General features: G+C 50.1%; 1 protein-coding gene across 1 annotated transcript in view; it reads right to left on the bottom strand.

Moving 5' to 3' along the window:
- Positions 1–843: 843 nt before the first annotated feature.
- Positions 844–12,889, bottom strand: part of ENO1 (enolase 1) — a 14,322-nt gene continuing 2,276 nt past the window's right edge. Inside the window, exons 2-12 of the mRNA XM_006914387.3 lie at positions 12,562–12,655; positions 10,156–10,251; positions 8,807–8,865; positions 7,076–7,145; positions 6,484–6,617; positions 5,825–6,047; positions 4,309–4,506; positions 3,373–3,574; positions 2,762–2,870; positions 2,478–2,536; positions 844–1,287 (exon numbers count right to left, since the gene is read on the bottom strand). Of these exons, the coding sequence (XP_006914449.1) occupies positions 1,218–1,287; positions 2,478–2,536; positions 2,762–2,870; positions 3,373–3,574; positions 4,309–4,506; positions 5,825–6,047; positions 6,484–6,617; positions 7,076–7,145; positions 8,807–8,865; positions 10,156–10,251; positions 12,562–12,646 (1,305 nt within the window). The 5' untranslated portion in view covers positions 12,647–12,655 and the 3' untranslated portion in view covers positions 844–1,217. The remainder of the gene's footprint in view (positions 1,288–2,477; positions 2,537–2,761; positions 2,871–3,372; positions 3,575–4,308; positions 4,507–5,824; positions 6,048–6,483; positions 6,618–7,075; positions 7,146–8,806; positions 8,866–10,155; positions 10,252–12,561; positions 12,656–12,889) is intronic.

Raw genomic sequence — 12,889 nt, 5'->3', positions numbered from 1 at the left:
TGCCCATGGAGTTCCGTCCTGGTCACCTTCCCTTCTGACTGGCTGCCGTATGGATTTTAGATTTGCTTAGCCAAACCCCACAATCACAGAAGCCAATTCCTTGTGATAAATATGATATATATATATATCTTCTAGTTCTGCTTGAGTTAAATCCTGACCAAGAGAAAAACAATGAACAAGAATGTCCACAAGGGGGCCTCCTGGTCCTGATTCTATTAAAACAATTTAATAAAGTGATCAAATTATTTTAGGGGAAGAAAAATAAAATGCTAAAACATCAAACTTCTTCAAGGGAAGAAGTGTGGTTGCAGAGAGCAACCACAGCACTTTCTCTCGGACCGCCTCATAACCTGAGCTAATTACTGTGGAAAAGCGCTTCCTGCAATGTTAATGTTTGATCGACTCTACCCAATACAGTGGGCTCCAGCTATGCGCAGCTTTTGAGCACTTGAAATGAGGTCAGTGAATTAAATTTTAATTAATCTCGATAAGGTTCCAAGGCCCTCTAGATAACCTCTCTCCCTGGAGCTACCTTTTAACGCTTCTTTTACCCGCTTCTCCCCGGATAGAGGAAATCAACATTCCAGCCTGCCCAAGATGGTTCGCTTTCCTCCCAGTCCCTCTGGTTTGAATATGGTCAGGTGACCTAGAAGCCACAGCCTTTGAGACAATCTGCAACAGCTCTGCATTTGTTTCTTCTCCCACAAGGACAGAGGCTCGCAGACTGTCCCCCGTGTACACACACACACACACACACACACACACACACACACACACACACACACACACACACACACACACACACACACACACACACACACACACACACACACACACACAGAGTATTTCTACTGGTCACTGAAGCCTTTTTATTTTGCACACAAAACCACTGGGGACCGTACCTGTGAACACCTTGGAGATACAATGTGGATACACTTGGCGCCAGGGCCTTGGGAAGCGAGGTGAGAACAGTGATTTCGGCAATCACATGACTACAAAACTAGGGCTTCTAGCAGGGTTCCAGATGGTCAAGTTTGGCTTTGTAGCGGTTCTAAGGAAGCAGTGAGACCACCACAGGGATGGGGGCGGGCAGTTAACCACCAGCGGCTCCTGCAAGTATCGGCTGGGGGCCTGGAGCTGCCCGTGGGGACGCTGGGAGCAGAGGTCTAATTAGCTGACTTGTGACCGCATGCCTCAGAGGCTCGCCTGCCCGGTGCTTACTTGGCCAGGGGGTTTCTGAAGTTCCTGCCGGCAAACTTGGCCTTGCTGCCCAGCTCCTCTTCAATTCTTGGGAAGGAGAGAAGAGAAAAACAGAGCGCTCTCAACGCAGGAAGTTTTCGCACCCAGAGATGTGGCAGAAACACACCTCTTCCCAGCAAGCCATGACCCCGGCACCTGCCTACTCTGCCCAACTGATTCTCCAATCTTCTCACACTGAGCTTCTCTGAGATGCGGGAACAGAAGAGCATTCTGCTCTCATCACCCTCCCAACTCACTTGGTAAGTTGTCACCTGCTGCCCCTTCTCCCCACTGCCCCCCACGATGTTTCTGAAGGACAAAATAGAAGAAATGTCAGGGTTGCTATTTCTTTGAACATACAAAATTTTTTCTAATGGAAAAACAACCCAGTTTCTTCAACAAATAAGTGGCGTGGGGTAAAAGGAGGGGGACTTACTGAACACAGGGTCCTGGTGAGACTGAACAGATGAACAGACTGGGTGTTGATATTATGGAATTATTGCTAGCTTGGGGCACTAAACACTAGAGTGGTTATGTTAAAAAATAAATCTTTATTTGAAAGATATATACTAAAATATTAACAGGTGAAATCGTGAAATATTTTAAAATTTGTTTTAAAATTCTCAGCAAAAATCACAACTAGAGCGTAAAGAGATGAGCATGGAGGAACAGTGACAGCCACTGCATCTGGGCGATGAGAAAAGGCAGATATTCCACTATTTGCTTTTTTTTTTTAATGCTTGAAATTTCCTAGGTGTTTTAAAGAAAGGATGAGGTGGAAAAAACATATGAAATAGGCATTTCCCCCGCAACAGTAGCAGAAGTAACAAAAAGGGGTGTTGGGGGGGCAAGTTTCCCTGTGTTTGGGAGTTTCCTAAGGACAGAACCAAGACAGAGGGGAACCTCTGAAGGTGCTAAACAAGGGAAACCCTGCTGTTTGCCCTGGAGTAATTTTCTTCATCTCTTTGAACCCTCATTTCCTTGTTTACAAAATAAGGGTGCTAAATTAGATAATCTCTAAGGTTTCTATAATTTTATGATTGTCCACAGGAGAGCCTATTCCCTCTCCCGCCAGCAGATGGTAGCATTGCATGGGCCAGGCTTCTGCTCAGGGACCATGCAGCAAGGCTCCTCCTGTTCTAGGCCCAGCCGGGGCCCAGCCTAGCACTGCTTAGCCCCCTCATCCATACACAGGTGGAGGGCAGCACCCACACACTCGGTGGACACATTCTCTTTACCTGAGAATCTGGTTGTACTTGGCCAAGCGCTCAGATCGGCAAGGAGCACCTGTCTTGATCTGGAGAAAAGAAAAGGTCAAGTTTGTTTATAGTGGGCACTGAATCTTGGTTTTGGGAAAGGGGAGGGTGCCAGGGCAGATAGGATGGTTTCTTATGGAGAATCTCGGACCATAGGAAGAAGGGGATCCAAGGGGCATCCAGGACACCCCCCACCCCGATATGTGCCAGGAAGCCCAGGGTCAGAGAGGATGGACCATCTCTCTCTCATTCCCGGGGGCCCTCACCTGCCCGGTGCAGAGCCCCACCACCAGGTCGGCGATGAAGGTATCTTCGGTCTCCCCGGAGCGATGAGACACCATGACACCCCACCCATTGGACTGGGCCAGCTTGCACCTAGAAGCCAGGGAACAACCAGATGGCACGACTATTTCCCGGGCACAACAGCCCTGTCTGATGCCACGACATTACCCCTGGCAGGAGACCAGCGGAGGGGCCAGGATCTAGGAGCAGCTGCTCGCTCTTGTCCAGGGGAAGATGACGGTCCTCACCCTCCTGTGACCTCACACAGCCCTGAGGACCCCATCAGCCCTCTAGTCACGTTTGAAAAACAGAGTTCAGTCTTCTTGAGGGAAGGGAGAACTATCTCCTCGGACCCATGTTCTCCGTGTGAAATTAAATTACAAGTCTAGGGTTACAAAGTGGCCAGGATCAGGTCATAACTGCCCAACACCCTAGTCCCCTTGGTGCCATCGCTTATTTTAAAAGTCTCCCCTCCCCGAGTCTGAATTTGAAGCCCCGGTACAATTCCAGTCATGAGGGCTCCCCAACACTGGAAAGGGACTTTCGTTCAGATTGAGCCCCTTGCTCCACGACAGCTGCTCCCGAGGGCACTTACGCCTTGAGAGACTCGGTCACCGAGCCGATCTGGTTCACTTTGAGCAGGAGGCAGTTGCACGATTTCTCGCCCACGGCCTTGGAAATGCGCTTCGGGTTGGTCACTGTGAGATCGTCCCCCACCACCTGGATTCCTGCGCTGGCAGTGAACTTGCGCCACGCTTCCCAATCATCCTGGTCGAACGGGTCTTCAATAGACACCACTGAGGAAGGAGAGCCAGGAGCCATCAGTGTGACCCCTTGTCTGCTGAACAGCGACCCCACAGTCTCACTTCCCGCCCGACTTGCACCTCTGTCACCTACGGCCAGGAACAGCTCCCCAGCTCACGTCCCGGAAACGCTGCCCTCCCGACTGCTGTGACAGGGCGCCAGTCAGCTGCAGCCCTGGGACCTTACACTACGTGGGGCGCTCACTGGCCCGGGTGGTGTGAGCCTAGGGCCACCGACGGAGCTAGGAACTAGAGGGTGAAGATCCGAGTTTGCATCTCGGCGGCACCTTGAGCAAGCCGTATAGCTGAGCGGTGACCCGCAGGGTCTGGGTCACACTTCCTGGTCTGGAATCTGCACCCCACTTGCTGAATGCCCTCAGGCAACTTCGGGACGCTCTGTGCTGCAGGTCCCTCTCTCATAAAACAGCATTGAGTCTCTACCTACCCTGCCTGTAGGAGGTGAGCACAGCCTAAGAAGCACTGGCTCACTCTGCATGACAAAGCTTGCTTTCCTCAGCCAAGACCGAGTATGCTGAGGCTGCTGTGACAGTGACAGAAGGCAACCACATGGTGTAGATCACCTATCACAGCGTCACCGCTGGCTGGCACTGAGGACCCACCCCAACTCCTCTTCAGCACCGCACCAAACCCCCTATTACTGTGTGCACCCGACCTGGAAAGGCCCCTCAGGATGCCCAGTGCTGCAGCCCCCAGCCGGAAGCACTCACCTGGGTAGTCCTTGATGAAGGACTTGTATAGGTCGGCCAGCTGGTCAGGGGTGATGTACCTGCTGGGGTCATCGGGTGACTTGAAGTCCAGGTCATACTTCCCCGACCTGAAGAACTCAGATGCAGCCACATCCATGCCGATGACCACCTTATCGGTATAGCCGGCTTTCCCGATGGCATTCTTCAGCAGCTCCAGGGCTAGAAGCAAGAATGGCAGCAAGCGTGGAAACCAGGCAGGAAGAGGTGAGACTTCCCTTTAGCAGCTGCCTAATGGGAGCCTGACAAAGCCCATGAGGAGCCGTGGCCCCGCCCACCGTCAAGGATTCTGGCTGCTTTATCGGCTTTGGGACCAGACACCATCAGTCAGCACCCATACTGCATCACCAAGTGGGAAATTCAATCTTGACTCTAAAATAGGGATCCCCAACCCCTGGGCCACAGACCAGCAGGTCCATGGCCTGTTAGGTGAGCAGCAGGCGAGCGAAGCTTCATCAGTATTTGCAGCCGCTCCCCAGCGCCAGCATCACCGCCTCAGCTCCCCCTCAGGTCATGAGGTGTTATTCTCACAGGAGCACCGGTCCCTGGTGCCAAAAAAGTTGGGGACCTCTGGGATAAGAGGCTCTCTGACAGATGCTCCCAAATTTAATGCCCAGAAACGCTGTGCTGGCTGAGGAACAATTACAGTGACCGGCTGAAATCAGCTGTCCTGAGGAACAGGCTTTAAATAGAGCGAGGCTGGGATCCAAGAGGGAGCAGAGGGAAGGAGAGCATAGGACACTGGGCCCCGCCTCCAGGCTCTGCTGCCCAGAGCTCAGGCTCAGCCTCACTTGGCCACGCTGCCCATAGGGAAACCGATAAAACCACGTGGCTCCTGTTCTACAGCAAAGATCTCCCGCTTTAGATAGAACCATGTGAAAGGGACATTTTTTAATAGGTCAAAATGGCCAAACACCAGCAATTTCCTGCTCTCCATAGAGCAGGCTGGGTTGTTTCCTTTCACTAGGTGCCCTTGAAGGCAACAAAAGATGCTTGAGCCCCACTTTTCCTTCTAAAACAAAAATCTCAGTGGTGAATTCTTGTTCTAAGACAGTCCGTACTCTCCACTAAATTTTCACATTGAATTCTGTCCCTAAGAATTTAGAGCAAAAAACAGGTGTGTGAGCATCCCTGTGGGTGAAGAACGAACTAGATTATCGATCACAGTCCTCAATAGATGGCATCTCCTCAAACACTGACAGATTTCAAAGCTTTGCCCCTGATGGCGAACCATGCCATCACAAACGAACGATCAGGCTGTTCAGAAGTCAAACTAATAAGAAAATTCCTTGCTATTTTTTTTTTTTTAAAAAGTGAAGTGCTAGTTCCCACATCCCTCCCCAAAAGTCTGTGCAGTTCTGTACTTTGATACTTGAAGAAGGAAAGGTGGAAAGAACAATGTTCCCCAGGTGGCAGGTGTGGCAGATCAGACAGAGGTGGGCAGGGCCACGGAACTCAGGGGTCCCTCCAGAGCCTTTACCTTCCTTATTCTCTAGGATGTTGGGAGCGAACCCGCCTTCATCACCCACGTTGGTGGCATCTTTCCCATATTTCTCCTTGATGACGTTCTTCAGATTGTGGTACACCTCTGCGCCAATGCGCATGGCTTCTGTGAAGTTTGCTGCACCCACGGGAAGGATCATGAACTCCTGCATGGCCAGCTTGTTGCCCGCATGAGATCCACCGTTGATGACATTGAAGGCCTGTGGGGAGACAGAAGTAAAACCACTGGCTCAGAGAAGCCCACGAGCGGCAAGCCCCCGACATCCAGCTGCACAGCCACATGTGGCTATGCGATGCTCCTGATCTCTTGGTAACTAACTGCAGTCATCACTGCCAGAGGCGCTCCCTGTTTGAAGCACTGGCTGCTCTCAGCGGATGCATACAGCTCAACGAGTACAATTTTCATTCTCCTATCGACCTTAAGAGACTTTGGGGGCAGGCAAGTTGAGTCACTTGCTCAAGGTCACCCTTAGCAAATGGCAGAGGACTTATCCACCGCCGAGACCTTCAGAGCCTGCTCGCGATCCACCACACTGAGAGAGTCACAGGTGGATGAGATCAAGACGTGAGTGGTCTTGGGGCCCTGTGGAAATTAACGCTCCCAATCCCTCATTTGGGAAGTCTGAAGCCACTCACGGGAACTGGCAGGATGACCTCAGAATTGCCAGCCAAGTCAGCGATGTGGCGGTACAGGGGTACCCCCTTCTCAACAGCTCCAGCCTTGCAGACGGCCAAGGACACTCCCAGAATGGCGTTCGCACCAAATTTAGCTAGAACGGAACAGAGTTAAATTGAGGTATTTCCTTCTCGCCAACCTTTTCCCTGCTGCCTTCCCACCTGTGCGAGCACCTTGGCTTATATTCTGAATCTTTTCCTCTTTATCATACATGCTTTCCACATTCAAGCTAGAAATGCGAATGGCAGTCCACGTGGACTCATCTGCTTTGTTCTCTAAGAGAAAGCTTTCTTTGGTGTATGGAATGCTGGCAAATTCCAGAAATTGCTTGATTTAATATAAAAGACAACCCTCTTTTGAGTAACCTACAGACATGCTGCGGTCACCTGGTTATGCTCCTGATATTTAAAAACGTGATTTAGTAGGTGAGGCAAGAGACCACGGACGGTCGTGAAGTTCACCGTCAGGGACACCACCTCTCCCCGAAGGCCTTAAGAGGTCTTCAGGAGACACCACGATCTTCCCTGCAAAGGCCCACCTTGGGCCACTCACATTTATTTTCCGTTCCGTCCATCTCTATCATCAGTTTGTCGATCTTCTCCTGCTCTGTGACGTTCAGTTTCTGTAAGGAGAAGGGAGGATGAGCTGCGTGGGAGACAGTGATGTCACTCTATTTGAATGACCTCTGCACTCCTGACATGGACTGATAAAACTTTGGAACTGGACAAAGTCTAAATCAGTTCTGTGCGGTGGGGGGAGGCGCGGCGGGAGGCAGAGAAGGGAGAATCAAGGGAAACAAACTTCAAGACAAAAAGGGAAAAATGCAAAGCTCCTTTCACTTGATAATTTAAGCGTTTCTCCAAGCACCGGGAGCCATGTGAAATATACAAGGTACAGTCCATGTGTCATAAAGGTTGTTCTCCCCAGAGACCAAAGTTATATTACGTTAACATGACTGTCTGGTGCGTGATAAATAAGGTGTTACTACAAAGTAGGGTGACTTTTTGGGCAATAAATAACAGAATTCACTGTTTATGCAAATGAGCTATGCTCTTCAAAGGTGGCTACACACTGCTGTCACTCTTGTGACCTTTGATCACAGCAAACTCCCTCGACTGATGAGTTTTCAGTAGTTCAAAATCATTTAGCAAGAGTTAATGATCAAAATGAATATTTTTGGTGGGATCATAAAGTCATAAAATTGACATCTTAAAAACTGGCTCAAAGTAATTTTCAATAAAAATTCGTATTTTAAAAACTTCATGATTGAATATTATTTTATATATTCTTTATATAGAAACTAACATATAAAAGGAAAATCATCTATAACGCCAATGTGCCACGTTAACAATGTGTCATCTTCTGCTCTTTTGACAAGGCATCTTTGGAAAGTCAGGATTTCAAGCAGATGGCTTCAGAGACCGACTCTCACCAAGAGTTCGACTGAAGGATGTTCCCAAGGGGAAAAAGAGCCCTGCTGTGGTTAGTCACACCAGGTAAGGGAACCAAGGCACAGAGAACAGGGGTGTGTGGGGTGCCCAGGAGACTGGGACGTGGGGTGTGCACTGGCAGAGCAGTAACGAGAAACTTCGGCTAGGGACCAATTAGAGTGCCGCTAAGGCCAGGCCAAAATAAACCGGCTAGGGAGAGAGACAGCGGAGTCCATCTGCCTCCAGCAAGCAGGATGAACTCGGCGTGGGGAGACTACACTCAGGGACAGAGGAGGTAGCTGTGGCTTTCGGCCTTGAGAAAGCTTCTCCAGCCAGAGATTTTTACACCGCTCCCTTCTGGGCAAGTACCACAGGAGCCATGGGGATATAAAAGAGGCAAAGTGGCCGAGCAGGTAGGGTTGGTGGGTCCCCAGCCTACGTCGCCTATAGCAGCTCTACTTTTATTCTGTTTGATGTATTGAGGTTCCAAGTAAGATTTTATTTAACGGGAGTTCCACTGTTAAAGTCAGTAGAAATACAGTAAATAACTCCACAGTTCATGAAAAACGAGTCAGTCGCCATGGACACTATGTCCAACACCCCTGATCTTAACTTCCCAGAGGTCAAGACAGTTGGAGGAAACAGTCAAGGCCCACGGCAGCCCCGCCTCCCTGAGCCAGCTCCACGCGTTTAGACGTGCACATGCAGGTGGGTTAGAAACAGCAAAATTATCCTCATGCTGACAGGACATCCAATCGGCTCCTTCAGCGCTCAGAATAAACGGGAAAGCCCCCGGCCCGGGAGACGCTCAGATGGCACTGATACACATTTGTTACCAGGAGGCGGGTCCTACCTTGCTAACCAGGGCAGGTGCAATAGTTTTATTGATGTGCTCAACAGCCTTTGAGACACCTAGAAAGAACAATTAAATCAAATTACTGACATTAATGAAAAACAGGCTTGAGCAGTACTGGAGAGCGCCCGCGATGCTAACCCAGACAGAAGCCCACCAAGAGACCTTCAACGGCGCCTCCTTCAAACCCCCAGCTCCCTCTCCCCCCGAAGTCAGAGGACTTTCTGGCCCAGTCTGAGTGCTTTATCTAGGACCCCAGGGTTAGAGCCGCATACAGAGCAACCCCCTCAGAATGTCTGAGGGACATTAGTTGGCAAGACCATGCACCAGATGCACCAGCTGCCGAAACTAAAAGACGTCCAGGGTCCAACGCATTACCTGCGTGCACAAGGCCGGTGCCAGGAACTCATTAATATACTTAACGGGTCTGGAGACACCTGACCAGTAGAGTGAAAGAGGAGGAAAAAGAAACAGAAGAGAAAGGCTGTGAAGGAACCGAGCGAGAGCGAGGAAACAGGAATGAGCTCCCCTCACACGAGCAGGGTGCAGCGCTGCCCGGCTCTTGCCAAGTGGCGGCCTGGGCCGTGTGCCGCGGTGACCCGTGGGAGAGCACCCTGCAGAGCGTGGAGCAGGACTGAGCACCCGGCCCTCCTACAGTGCGACTGCTGGGACTCTGGCACGGGGTTTCCCAGCCTTACTTCCTGTCTTCCCCTAAGGGCACACTGCGGCCCTTTGTGGGCCACGAACCACGGTAATATTGTGAGATTTTCTTCCCTCTCCACGAGAACCAATTTCCACCCTAGGGCGATAGAGTCCCACTGGCATTGCAGGGTCCTGCCCTCTACTTTTCTGTAACTTGGCCACACAGGCTAAGAGGTCAATCTGCATATAGCCCGCCAGGGGCCTGCTCAGCCAGAGCGGTGCTTCTGTTGAGTCAGTCAACAGATCAACCAACGACTGATCTATAGTAGACCCATCGGCCAGACCTTCCAGATACTTCCCTTTTAGACCCCTGAAGAGGGCTGATGGCCTGGAAGGTCCCCAGATCCCTCGCGGGAGACTGGCGAGACCTTTTGTTAGGATCAGTTAACATGTCTTCTCAACCTGAGGCTCCCTGGCCCACCTACTATAGAATTCTTGCCCCCGAGTTTACAGGTCTAGGAAACCTGGCACCAATAAGCCCACTCTCCAGCTCTTCCGTGTGCGGGGTGCAAGCTTGTGTAACACTTGGGCCAAACCATTATAAGCACTAGAGTGACGGGAGGCTGTGACTGGCCAGGAGCAGCGGTGGAGGCATGAAGACACGCTGCAGCCACGCTCCAGAGAAAGGCTGTGGGTGCCACTCTTACCCTTCCCCATGTAGCGTGTCTTGTCATTGTCCCGGAGCTCTAGGGCCTCGTAGATACCAGTTGAGGCACCACTGGGCACAGCGGCTCTGAAGAGACCTGGATGTTGTTGAGAGGGGAAAAAATGCTCGCGGTTAAGAAGCACTGCAGCTCTCACCCACGCCCCCATTCACAGATGGCTGGCTCGTTAGGAAACAGTTACTTCCTTCCACCAACTGGGAGACTCAGATGGTCTGTTCTTGACTTCCAAGATTTCATGATTCTGCAGTGCAGACCCTACAGTAAAACTGATGAATTTCTGTAGTTTAGAGCAGAGCTTCTCAAACTTTAATGTGCACACGTTATCACCTGGGGGTTTTCCAAAATGGGAGGTCAGCGAGTCTGCATCGCTAATGAGCTCACCAGGCTGGAGCCCAGACGCTGGTCTGTGGACCACCCCACGCCCAGCGGCAACAGAAATATAATGGGAGCCGCTTAGGGAACTTGACATTTCCTAGCAGCTGTACTGAAGCGAAAAAAATGCAATGTCATGTTTTACCCAGTGTATCCACTATTCAACATGCAATCAATAGAAACGTTACGAGGTGTTTCAGACAGTCCAGCTTTGAGAGCACTGTTGCTAAGTTTCCCCGGGACAACTCTGAGATCGAATTGCTAGCTTGCAAGACTTGAAAGTGTCGGCTCAAGAGGAACCTATAGCTTATGTGCTTCTGAGCAGTGATAAAGGCTATTTGAAGAGTTTTCTGCATAATAGGAAACCAGAAAACAGGGTAGACTGGGGGGGGGGGCGAGGAATAAAGACAATAAAGGTACAGAGTTTAATGACACTAGAACACAATTAAGCACTGAACCTCAGTCCCGCAGACACAGAAACCAGCCATCTGGCTAACCCGGACTGTGAAGCAACAAATGGCAAATCTTGGAGGACAGTGTCCTGGAAGGTACTGCAGAAATCTGGTTACATGGGGCAGACATGTTGGGGGAGCAGAAAGTATAGGCAGCCTCTGAATCTACTTGAAACTGAAAGGCATTTTCCCCTTTGAAGTACGCGAAGAACTGGTAGGTGTTTGGGGATGTGAAGGCACATGAACAAAGAGAAAAAAATCAACCAAGTATTTTAATCAAATGATCTGTTAGTATGCCTGTGTCACGGTCACAACGGTGTGAGGACATAGTCTTTCTGACACAGGCCCTGGCTTTCTATATATCCACATCAGGTACTGGACTAAGAAGTGACAAAAGCAAGAGTGACCCTAATGTAAACGATGGACGTGGTTGACAATGTGTCAGTGCAGGTGTGACTGTAACTGACATATCACTCTGGTGGGGATGGTGACAGTGGGGGATGTGGGACCTCTCTGTACCTTCTGCTTGATTTTGCTGTAAACCTAAAACTGTTCTAAAAAATTCTAAGAAAGAAACAAGTGATGAAAAGCTAACAAATGCACTATTTCCTCTTTTGTTTCTTTTTTGAGAAGGATTAAGATACAGAAGAATAAAAGTTCCATTTACTTACATTTCAAAAAATATTAACTTTCATCATTTTAAACTGCTTCAAAGAAAATGCTCCATTCCCAAAAAAGTGTCTTGGGTCTTTTTTTGTTGTTTAAAGTCCATTACCTTCCAAGTGGAAAATTCCACTGCTGACTAAGCAGGCCACTCTTTTAAGATGCAAGGAAATTCTGGGCATCCTCTGAAAACCCACGGGATTCGCCACGGAGCACACGCTCAGAAGCGGCCCCCACAGTAAGCGCTCTCCACAGCGAGTACCCACAGGCAGAAGCCAGGTGGACTTTAGCCCAATGACACCTAGATTCGAGAGGCCCCCCTCTCCTAGGCAACGGTGAGGGGACCAGAGGGGAGGGCAGGGAGGGGCCTGAGGCTCGAGAGCCAGGCCTGTGATTCACGGGCATGACTCAGCTCTGACTGGCAGGGCTGTGTGCTCAGCACCACTGGTGATTCTGCTTAAAGCTCCTCTTCCAGCCGCACCCACCACTTCCATTTTGAAAACAGCTGAGACACTGGTGGAGGCAACACGGGGCTATAGAAGCGCCGATTTTCTTAGTTAAAAAAGGGGGGAAACTTACAGCAGGTGAAACCAAGGGCCTCTGGAATGTCCCAACACCCAGAAGTAAAACCTGTCCCTGATCCTTGGTTTAAAAGTGATTTCTGGAATCAAAGACGATGGTGCTATATTCACACTTGCACTTGTTCATTTGGTCACATCGAGCTTCAAAGCAAACTAGTGACAAGGACACTTCTAGGGACATGGACGCCACGCCTGACAGCGCCCACAGGAAGGAAAGGCTTTCACAGCAACTCTTTCTTGCCTAAGGCTCTGTCATTTTAAGGAAGTTTTAAAAACTGGAGCGTGGTGGAAGGAACTACCAAAACAAGGGGGGCACATACCTTTCGAGGTGCAGAGATCCACCTCTACAGTGGGATTCCCACGGGAGTCGAAGATCTCTCTGGCATGGATCTTGAGAATAGACATGGTGAGTTCCTGTGGGGAAACAGTTCACGTTTTCCATAAACCATCATGCGGCCTTGAGGGATCACTTCTGAGGATTCCTCAACTAAAGGAATCTGTGTGGAAATAACACCTGCTGGAAAGAAGCGGGAATTGCTCCTACAAAGTAGGTTAGGCCCAGCTCTGCAAGGGCTTAACCCCCAGCAGGTCAGGCCTTGTCCTATGAACAGAAGAAGCCTGGAAAGGTGTGTGCCAGGGAAAAATCAA

This window comes from Pteropus alecto, unplaced genomic scaffold (genome assembly GCF_000325575.1).
Source record: "Pteropus alecto unplaced genomic scaffold, ASM32557v1 scaffold125, whole genome shotgun sequence".
Taxonomy (NCBI): domain Eukaryota; kingdom Metazoa; phylum Chordata; class Mammalia; order Chiroptera; family Pteropodidae; genus Pteropus; species Pteropus alecto.
Note: the sequence above shows the minus strand (reverse complement) of the source record. Positions and strands in the feature narration are given on the sequence as shown.